The sequence below is a fragment of the Arachis hypogaea genome, chromosome 9 (genome assembly GCF_003086295.3).
Source record: "Arachis hypogaea cultivar Tifrunner chromosome 9, arahy.Tifrunner.gnm2.J5K5, whole genome shotgun sequence".
In the NCBI taxonomy this organism is placed as follows: domain Eukaryota; kingdom Viridiplantae; phylum Streptophyta; class Magnoliopsida; order Fabales; family Fabaceae; genus Arachis; species Arachis hypogaea.
The window spans coordinates 105,920,645-105,932,445 of NC_092044.1; the positions used below are offsets into that span (position 1 = coordinate 105,920,645).

Sequence of the window (11,801 nt, forward strand, 5' to 3'; positions counted from 1 at the left end):
TCCAAATAACCTAAAAATCAGATAATCAACCATGTTACACACCAATATTTTCAACCACAACAACATCAGCATAATCAACTAACAATATTTTCAACCACAATATCAGCAGAATCAAGGTTCAATATTTCAGTTAAGATTATCAACTAACAGCATATTTAACAATACTCAAATAAACTGAAGTTACTTTTAGCAGAAACGTAATCGGACCAGACCAGACCAGCAGGAGAAGAAGGATAGCCGAATCAGACCAGCAGAGGCAAAGGACAGCGCCGGATGAGCAGAGCAGCATAAACTATCCTAAATCAATGCAATGTAAAATACACAAAATTATTAACAAAATTTAATCAATATCTCTATGTTACTAAGGATCAAATAGTTACCTACTTTACACAATTCACAAACACAAAAGTATAAAAAAACAAACAGAATCGAAATCACTAAAAAGAAAGCAAAAGCTAATAACACTAATATAGTTAAGCAGATATAAAACTAATATTTTCAGTCACAACATCAGCAGAATCAAGGTTCAATACTAAATTAAACTGGACTTACCTTCAGCAGAGGAGACGATCGGAGCAGACCAGCAACAGACCAACGAAGCACGGCAGAACCAGAAGAAATTAAAGACTGCTACACAACACCAGAAGAATACCCTTTTATTAAATCTTCATCATTTTACTATCAAGCTAGGAGACAAATTTTTTAATGCTAATAAAAAATTTCTTCTGCTTTATTATGTAACTCAGTTTTTCCAACTTTAGTATACAAGCCTCAAGAAAGGAAAAAAAAACAAACATAACAACATATTAAATTATTTAGTTTTACATACAGATACAGTTAGGAATTAGCATCAATTTTTCTCTATAAACCTACAATAAAACAGCAAGAATGAAGTCCACAAAATTAATATAGAATAATTACATATTAGAAAAAAATACCTCTACACTGAAGAATGTCAGAAGCAGAACCAAACTCAACACTCAGCGACAGGTTGGGGCCGTTCCACCGTCGAAGACACAGGCCACCGACGAGGAGAGGTGACCGGACGATCAGAGCTTCGGCACGAACAGAGCACAGCCAGCAGAGGAGTCACCCAACAAGACGATCACAGAAACGGAGGTAGCAGATACAGAAGAGGCACGACGCGGAGGCAGAGAAGGCAGAACGCAGTGGAGCCAAGACGGCTAGGACGACACAAACGGAGGTGAACAGTAACGCAGACGAAGCAGATTCGAGGAGCGACTGGAGGCGCTTGCGACGGAACAGACACTAAGGAGGACCACGACGCCGCCGAAAACGTTTCCCAAGGGGCTACGCTGGTGACTCTTCCTCCGGCAGCAGCTCCATTTTCCGTCGTAGATAGGGTTTGTAGACGGCGCGATGAGGGTTGAGACTGACTGAATGTGAGGCTTCGAGTGAGGTGGGGGAACGGGAGAACCTTAGGATTTTTTTACCGTTTTACATTCACTAGCTATTAGTCCTTGGGTTTTTACAGTGCATTTAGTTTTTTAATGTTTTTTAGAATATTTTTAATCATTGTTATTTATATTTATAAATTAATAAAAAAATTTTAAATTTCACAAATTAGTTTTAAGTTATCTTAAAATTCTGATTATTAAAAATTATATACTAATTTTTTAAAGGCATATAAATTAATATTTACATCATTTAAAAATTAATGAATATGTAAAAAATAATATATAAAATATATTTTAAAAGAATTATATAAACAATTTTTTTAATTTCTGAAACAAAATAAAATTATTTTAAAAAATTATATAGACAAATTTTTTAATTCTTAAAGTTTTTAATATTTTGAAAAAAATTATAAATTATACATATATTTTGTGACACAAAAAAAACTTGTTACAAACAATGTTAAATTTTGTGACAAATTAATTTTTTGTTACAAAATAATTAATGTTTTTTAGACAAAAAGATATTTTGTTACAAAACATTTGGAGTTTTTGAAACAAAAAACTATTTTATTACAAAATACTACGAATTTTTGCAACAACTTTATTTTTTGTTACAATATTTTGTAACAATACACCAGCGCGTTACAAAAACTACCATAATTTTTAACATAATAAAATCATGGTTCTGAAAATCGAACCGGACCGGTCGGTTCAACCGGATTAACTGGGAACCGATCACCTAACCAGTCTGGGTAAAGTTAAAAACCGCTTATCAAAAAACCGGTCAAATCGGCAGTTAACCGGTGAACCAGCAGAACCGTCCGGTTTTTTAATGGGTTTTTGGTTTGAAAATATAACCTAACGACGTCGTTTTGCTCTAAAAAAAATAAAAAAAGGAAAAAAAAAACCCAACAAATAGCACTACGTCCCTACCCTTCTCTCTTCTCTCTCACTCTCACATTCAAATCCCTAATTTAACCTAGCTAACCCTATCAGAGCCCGCAGCCGCCGCTACCGTCAGCCCCTATTCGCCGCTACCGTCAGCCCCCAGCCGCCGCCACTCTTCTCTTCCTCAACGTCTCTGTGCTCGTCGTGAAGCCACTCACCTCACCTCCTCAACCCTAATTTCCTCTTCTAACTTCCTCCAACAAACTTCACCGTCACTACCACAATTGACGCCGAATCGGAGCTTCTGTCAGCGAAACTGCCACCGTCGCGGATCGAAGCAGCTGCTAGCGGCGTCGTCATCTTGAACTCTGAACTCTGAAGCTTCTGGCATCGCGAACGTCTACTCAGCCCTGTTTTTCTTGCCGTCGCCAACGTGTTTGTTCTCCTCGCCGTCGCCAACGTGCTTGTTCTCCTCGCCGTCGTTCCAGTGCCTCCAGAAGCTTCCTTCCTCCAACAACAAGTTCACCTACAACTGCGACAAACACACCTTCAACTTCCTCGTCCATAATGGCTTCATTCGGTTTCTCTGTTTTTCTCTCTAGATCTGTTTTCTTTAATTCAATTTTGTGTATATATGTATACATTTTTGTGTAAATTGTGTTGTTTTGAATTTGATTTGTTTTGTTTGAATGGTGCAGTACTGAAATTGATCTGGTTTTGAAACTTTAATTAAAATAAAAAAAAGAAACTGATGATCCTCTTCTGAGCTCACTGTCACCACCGTCGTTCCTCCCTCGCCGTGTTTCCAGTAAGCCGCTGCTTCTTTAGTTTTGATTTCTAAGATTCTGGCTTCTCAGTTGATTTTTTGTACTAGATTCTGAATTGGGATTGTGTTCTGAGTTGGGTTGTTCCTTAATATGAGTCTGAATTTAATTTGAATTGTTTCACTTAGTTTTTTTGTTTCTGAATTTGGAGGTTGAGTTGTCTGTAACTTTATATTCTGAGTTTTTGTTGTTGAAAAGCATTGAATTTGTTGAATCTAGTTAGGGTTTGGTTAGTTATAAGAGGCTTGTTGCACAATAAAAAATTTCATCAATGTGTTATTCACTTGAATTGTATATTGGCAGCCCAAAAAGTGATAATTGAATTGTATAAGAGAATTGATGTTGAATAATTAGCCTTGGCTTGACAATGTTGCCTGCAAGATCTTTAATTTTTTCAGCTTGAGTGGAAATTCTGCCTTATTTAGTTGTTTTAAAGTTATAAATAAATTTAACTCAATCTGAATATTATCAATGAACTTTTTATCTTCAATTTTTATTATATCTTAAATTCTATTAAAAATTTTTTACTTAAAAATTCATGAATTTTAATGAATTTAAATATATAAAATTATATATTAAATTTTTAATAATTTTATTTAATATTTAATTAAATCGGTTGAACCCCGGTCGAACCACTGAACCAGTGAACCAGTCGCCTCACCGGTTCATTGACCGGTCCGGTTCTCGCAACCTTGAATAAAATAGATTGTTACAAAATATCTGGATGTTTTGTAACAATTTATTATAAAACATAGTTTGTTTTATAACAATTAGTAATTATTATTAAAAAAAATAGTTTTTTATAACAATTTTAAATTTGATATAAAATTTTTATTATAAATATTCCATTTTTTTATAGTATTCCTTCCAAAGTTGGTATGCTTTGTGACATCTTGTGTAATTTTTGTGCAGTGACACTGGTGGATATGTGTGTGGTTGTTGGCTAATGGTTAGCGAAGTAAACTGATTTGGAAAGAGGAAATAAAAACGTGATCAAAGATGTTGGTTGTAAGGTGGAGGTGAAAAGTGGTTAAGATTCTATATGATTTTTTAATATAACTGCGTTTATGGTTGCTCCTGTTGAAGCTTCTCCCTATTGGAGTAACCCTGTAGTGGTATTCTGGACACCTTCCTTCCACTTCAACTCTCCTGGTAGAGAAATTCTATTACCCATAAAATTGCTATCTTGTAATTGGTGTTTTTTTTTGGGATTATTAGCCCATTGTTTTACAAAAAAAAAATAATCATTCTTATTAAAATTTAGAATTTAGAACAGTTAAAATTTAGAATTTGTCTATGCTAACGAAAGAATAATATAATCTTTTAAGAACTATTTGATTAAGTGAAATATTGACCATTCTTATTTTCAATTAATTAAGTATCAAAATCAACTCACTCTCAAACATAATCTCAGCACATACCATAAAACAACTGATAATACGGGGGAAAACAATGATGTTGAAATAGCATTGCCAATAATCTGATTGTTTATTAAATGGTGTTTATTGCAAAAAAAAAATGTGGAAGTAGCATTGCCAGGAATTTGAAATCGGAAAGAAACTGGTTCTGCTTCCTGACCTACGAATTTTCGGTTGTTTTATATAGTTTTCTTTCTTTCCTCTAAGAATATTGTTTATTAATTATTTTTGTTGTTTGGTTAGAAAATCTCATCCTTATCGGCCGTTAGATCATCTTCATACTTTTGTATCATCCATGGAAACTACAAGTCTTTGATAGGAGATTTCATTTTCTTTTTGGACTGGAAACTAATTTCACCATACTTTTTGTAGGCCATTTTAAGATTCTAAATAGATGGGCTTGTCACAGGAGCTAAATGCCCATGGTAAACCAAAAATACAAAGTTATGAGACCAAATATTGAAAGTAGCCCAAGCCTTTGTTTCAGAACACTCTCTGCTAGTGTTACCGTTGTGTGTTGAGTCTTGTGATTAACAAAAAACATAAAGCAAGCGAAAGAAAAAAATAATCTCGAAACTCGACTTTCGAAAAATCTCCCTCCAAAATCGTAACTACCCACGTCATCGATCCGTGCACACCACAAACTAACCAATCACATTCCACCATCCACTCCTATATAATCCCCGTATTCCTCATTCTCATTTCACCAAACGCAAGCACAAATTCACCCTCTATCTACCTTCGCACTTCGCACTTCACACTCAAAAGTTTGTTTTCGTTACTCTCATTTTCAGCCATGGCAAAGGGCGAAAAGAAGCCGGCGGAGAAGAAACCAGCGGAGAAGGCACCGGCGGAGAAAACCAAGGCGGAAAAGAAGATCCCGAAGGACGCGTCCTCCGGCGATAAGAAGAAGAAGAAGAAGGCGAAGAGCGTTGAGACCTACAAGATCTACATTTTCAAGGTTCTGAAGCAAGTTCATCCTGACATCGGAATCTCTAGTAAGGCCATGGGGATTATGAACAGCTTCATCAACGACATTTTCGAGAAGCTCGCTCAGGAATCTTCTAGACTCGCGAGGTATAACAAGAAACCAACCATTACTTCGAGGGAGATTCAAACCGCTGTGAGACTCGTGCTTCCTGGTGAGCTTGCCAAGCATGCGGTTTCGGAAGGGACTAAAGCTGTTACTAAGTTTACAAGTTCTTGATTTTGGAGAAAAATTTGGATTAGGGTTTGGATGGGTTGTAAAGGGATGAAAACGCATTTTGTGAAGCCGTTTTGGCTTGAGGTTTTGTTAGACGGTGGTTTTTATTAATGGATATTATGCTTATTCATCTTGCTCTATATTTCTTCTTATTTATTTATTTATTTATTTTAATTTTATATTTTTCACGGTTTTTTTGAAACAACTTCAATTAGATCGTTCATTTGTTCTGTTATGATGAATTTAAAATGTTAATTGACACTTATGTAGTATGCTTTAGTATTTCCAAAAGCATTTATCTAACACAATGTTATTTTCAATTGAAGGGTTTTCATAAGAAAAAATTATTAAAGTTAGATTTTTAATTTATTTGTTATACATTTATTAACAAAATTTAAAGATATCATTCTAAACATCTGTTTTAATAAGTTAGCTAAATCTTATTTAAAATTTAATACGACTTAATTTTTTTTTTGGGGTCATGGAATACGACTTAAATTGAAAAGGGCCATTCTTATTTCTTTGAAACATTTCTGCTTGTTTGTAACACTTTTTTTTTTTTGGTATAATGTTTGTAACACTTTTATTTGTTTTTTTTTTGGACTTGGATAACACTTTTATTTGTTAAACGTTGGCTTTGTATCTTGGGCTAATGGCTGACAGCAGTGTTGGAAGAGTCTGGCCCAATGCTGGTTTCAATGGCAAAGCAAACCCGGTTGTATTTAATATTTTTGTTTTTGAAATGAAAGGAAAAATCAATTTTTGGATACATAATATTTTGAAGTTTGATAGTTGCAACTCAGTTAAATAATTTGTTGGGCCAATGGCCCATTCATGGCGAACGATTGTACTCTACTTAATATCGAGATTTTCGAGTAACTAGATTATACCTTCATTTTTAGAATTTAATTTTGATACACTAACTAACTGACTAAATTCCCATTTTGGTTCCTCAGATTCAGCGATTATTCATTTTGGTCCTCGAAATTCAAAATTATTTATACTGGTCCTTCAGACTTAAGTTTTAGCACCAATATGGTCCCTCAACTCTTTCCGGTGATGATTAGGCAAATAGAATGCTAAGATGATACCCTTTCTGTCACGTTGGACGATGTAACGGCTAGTTAATGTGGCTAGTTAATGTGGCAAAGGTTGTATTTGTATCCAATTTAGTCCCTGAAATCCTAATTATCTTATTATCTATCTGAGTTATATTATTATCTATCTGAGTTATAATAACAAAGTTTTAATAAAGGGGACTAAATTGGATACAAATACGATCTTTGCCACATCAACTAGTCATTACATCGTCCAACGTGACAGGAAGGGTGTCATCTCAGCACTCCATTTGCTTAATCATCACCGGAAAGAGTTGAGAGACCATATTGATGCCTAAACTTGAATCTGAAGGACCAGTATAGGTAATTTTGAATTTTGGGGACCAAAATGAGTAATCGCGTGAATCTGAGGGACCAAAATGGGGATTTAGTCTACACTAACTTGTAAAGTAATTTTATACATATATTTAATTATGTAATACCACATTAATAAAAATTATTATTTTTCATATTAATCGTGTGAATGATCATTCAAAAAAACAGATATGATTGTGTAAAACGCTATACACTATCAATGCATCAAAAGAGAAAGATGAGCAATTTCAAGACACCATTTTCTTCGATTGGTGAAAAACATCTCTGATAATATCTTACATTATACTTTCTTCTTTATTGTATTGTGAAATTTTTATTGAAAGAAAATGAATATTAGTGTGGACAATACTAAATTTTCTGCACGTTTAGACTTCAATTTATTTTTTTTTAGCGAAGGGATAAAGGAATAAGTGCTCCAATTTCTTTCACAACAAGAATATGAAGATGGTTCTTCTAATAGCCTAAGAGCAATTGATTGAAGAAGTTTTGCTTTACTATTATGAATTAGTCACCAAAATTTTGCATCAACTATGTCTCTATCATTCAAGGAATCATAATCATCAAAGACACCTCTAGCATCAGAAAAGCTTAAAAATTTAATGTTTACTTTTCTCCTCTCTTCTTCGTTAAAAAAATACCTCTTCAAACATTTAACTCTCTCATTAGTGATCTCAATATCTTGATGAGGAGAAACTCGTGTAAGATCTTCTCTCAACTATTAATGGCTATAATACCTATATAATTAGTGGTTAAGAAGAAATTAGTAATAACTCAATTATCTTTACTTATAAATAAAAGTTATAATTATGAATTATAAATGTGAAGGGTTAGGTTACCTTGGTTCAATGAATGTGTTAAATAATGAAGGGGTATACTATTTTTTGTCCATCTTTAAACTAATATTGAGTGCACAACATTATAGAAGAATGATGATTCTTGTTCATTTTTTCTTTCATAGAGATATATAACACTTTTCACATTTTTTATAATTGAACCCCACATCTCATTAATCAAATGAAGAGTAGGTACATCTGTGTCTGTACTTAAAACATTATAAATAGAATTTGTAAAAGCAAGAATATAATCAATTTTTTACCACTAATTTTCATTCAATTTTTTTTGTAACAAACTCACCTTTGCCAATATTATCTTCCTTGTATGAAGACCACTTTTTACTTATAACCATCTCTTTGAGTCCTTACTTTAACAACTTAAATCTTTTGAGCATCACAGTAGTGGAGGCAAATCGAGTAAGAACAACATTAAAATTTGTGTTTAAAAGAGAGAGTGAAACTGTGAAATTAAGACTGGGAGACAGAGATTAGAAAATCCCAATATTATGTTTGGTGTAAAAGTGGATGTCTCAATATCCTATTTGGTTTGAGATAGAAATTGAGAATAAAATATTTGAAATTACAAATTTACCCCTAAATTTAAAATAAAACCCTAACCAAAATCTTGTTTCAATTTCCATCCCCTTTTTCCTGAGTTCTAATCGAGAAGTCAAGGAATCATCTGGTCAATCTTGCCGCCGGTAGCAGCGCCAACGATCTTGTCAAGCAAGGTGCGCCGCAGTGTCTTTGACGCTTGTCAATCACGCTGCCAGTTACTCGTGAGGGTGGGGTTGTTGTGCCGTTCCTCGCCTCTACGTCTGCCTCACCACCACCACTGCCATCTCTATTCTGCTCTGTGCTTTCCCTCGGAGCTGTGCCTCTGCTCTCCTTCTTTCACTCTTTATCGTCGTCGTTCTACTTAGGTAGGTACAAAACCTTGTTATTTTTCCTTATTTGCTAATTAATTTTTTTGAAGATTAAAGTTGATAATTTGATATAGCATTTGTTGAGTTAATACTCAAAATAGTCCCTAAAATTTGACATCCCGATTTAATTTAGCCCTCAAGATTTCAATTGACTCTAATTGTACCCTGAAATTTTGACCCGCGCCTCAATTTGGCCCTTCCGTCGTTTTTCGTCACCAGAGAGCTGACCTGACAAATTTGGTTGACACCTGGCACTATCAAAACGACGTCGTTTAACTCTTGGCGCCCAAATTGTTTAGAAACAACGTCCTTTGACATGAGAAATGGGTTAATACCAAAACCCAAACGTTAACCACTTCCAACTGACCCTCCTTCTTCCTCCTCCTCTCCTCGTATACGTACCCTTAGAGAAGAACCATGGGTGTCGCTGTAACTAAAGCTTGAAGCTTTTCTTACTTATTTCGCCCCCCATTGTGAAGACTAATTGCCTGGGAATCACCATCTCTTCAAAAACAGGTTACTAACAAAATCGTTGCTCTCAACATATGATGCTCTATTTTCTACAAAATGTTGCATTAGGTTTGTTCTTCATTTTTTTTTATCTATTTCATCAGCGAAACTTTGGCAAATTTTGGTTGATTACGGTTGTTGATGATGGTAGAGTTCTTGTATGATAGGGTTTAATTTTTTTTGTATGTATGTGGCTGTGATCAACTGAATCCTATAATTTTTTGTAACGCGGTCATTGATTCTTCATATTCCATTTTAAAATAACAATCTTACTCCTTCATATCCCATTTTAATTGAAAACTGAATCTATTATTTGTTGCAAAATATTAGCTTTTAATTTGACATTCTAGCTGCACAGTTCTGGTTAGTTTGTTTATTTGTTCTTTTTAATTGATTTTTCATTGGAAAACTATGTAATTTTAATGGTAGACTCATGCTGTATGTCATTTAATATGTCCTTGTTACCTTTTGATCATTTTAAATCTAATAAATACAATAATCTATGCGGTAAATTTTATGAGATGTGGTATAGAACAACCGAACAACTTTTGTATATCTTTGAGAAATTGCATTGATCTATGAAATTGCATTGATATAAGAAAATACATGTGAGATTTGGTGAGGTGTCTGGAAATGCTCCATTAGCACCACATCTTGCTGTTGATAATGCACAAGCTTCAGAGGTTATACTCACCCAACCCACTTACTCACAGTTAGAAAATCAAGAACAGGTAGTGATTGGTTTCTAATATTTGATGAACTGTTGACTAGTTTGTAACCGTTTATCATACACGGTTAAATATTTTTTTGGATCCAATTGATTGATGTTATTTGGTTATCTTCGAGAGACTCTTGCGATTTGGGAAAATTGGGCTGCTAGGTTTTATTTGAAATTTTTAGGGGTTAAATTGATGCCTTCAAATATTTTGCGACTTCATCTAACTGCTTTGCTGCCAGGTGTCAACCAAAATTGCCAGGTCAGCTTTCTGGTGACAGAAAATGACGGAAGGGCCAACTTGACGCGCGAGTCAAAATTTCAAGGTACAATTAGAGTCAATTGAAACCTTGGAGGATAAATTGAGTCAGGGGTCAAATTTCAGGGGCCATTTTAAGTATTAACTCAGCATTTGTTTATAATTATTCTGATTTTAAGTAATTAGTTAGAATTTGCCCTCATATTGATTTTCCCTCACCAAACAAAGGCTCAAAGTATTGTGAGGTAAGGTTTAGGACAGTGCATAATGAAGTGTCAGTAGAATATATAATCTTTTGAATTCAGTTATTTTGTTGCATTGGAATGAGTAAAGTGAAACTGATTATAGATCCTAAACTTGTCAGCATTGAAAATCATAATTACAGAAAGAGAAAGAGAAAGAGAGAGTGAGAAACTGAGTGTTGGTTATGGCTGCTACAATGTAAGATAGTCCAAGAAGTCCAGAGACAAAGCTTGGAATGAGAGTTATGTGATATTTTTTTCATTATTTTGATCATCCAAGATGTTGATGCTTATCTCTACTTAGTAGTTTAGTTAGAATAGATTGAGAGTGAATTTTTTACTTTTTGATGTTTTCAAAAATTGAGATAAAATCAGATGCTACCTTAGTTGAAGCAGTTGAAATACTAGTAGAACACAAAGTGGAAAAGGTTTCTTTTTATTCTTTTAAAAATGTAGTCTTTTTTATCACATCAGAAAAGTGGAAACAAAATTGTTCTTTAAAATTCATTATTAATCATTCAAATGATTGAGTGAAATGTTGGTTTATTGTGAGCTACTCGTCGACCACATTCCTTTCATCATTGTATGGAAAGAACCTATGAATTGGTCTCTTTGCTTTCCAGACTCAAGATCAAACAAATGAGAGTGATATTATGATGCTGAAAATATTAGCATATTTTTTATTTAGTCTTTGTGATTTATATGTTTTTAATTCTAGTGATTTTTTCAAATTCTAGTACTTGAATTGTATTGTATTAGTTATATGAGATATGTGTAAGGAGAAACTATGTTGAATTACTCCCTATGTAATCGTTGATATGTCAATCTCTTGTAAATGTCTTAATATATGAATAAAATTTTTGGTTCCAGCAATTGCACACTTCCATTTTTTAGCTTATAATTCCTTGTAAGACTTGGAAATATTTATCATCCAGGACTCGAGAAATAAAGTACATCATCATTATTAATTCTTATTAATTCTTATTGCTAAGAAATAAAATTAGTGGATTAGGACTTGAGAAATCATTGTAAATTCTTATTGCTAAGAAACAGAATCAATGGAGCATGACTTGAGAAATAAAGTACATCATCGTAGCTTCTTATTGCTAATATAAAAGAAAAGTAATACCG

General features: G+C 33.7%; 1 protein-coding gene across 1 annotated transcript; it reads left to right on the forward strand.

Annotated features, from left to right (window-relative positions):
- The first annotated feature begins 5,235 nt into the window (after positions 1 to 5,235).
- LOC112711498 (probable histone H2B.3) lies at positions 5,236 to 5,892 on the forward strand. Its single transcript, XM_025764169.1, has one exon. It carries the CDS (start codon positions 5,345 to 5,347, stop codon positions 5,753 to 5,755), a length of 411 nt encoding a protein of 136 aa, XP_025619954.1. The 5' UTR covers positions 5,236 to 5,344; the 3' UTR covers positions 5,756 to 5,892.
- The last annotated feature ends 5,909 nt before the right edge of the window (positions 5,893 to 11,801 follow it).

Coding starts and splice junctions, on each gene's coding strand:
- LOC112711498 (XM_025764169.1), top strand. CDS start 5,345: ATGGCAAAGGGCGAAAAGAAGCCGGCGGAGAAGAAACCAGCGGAGAAG.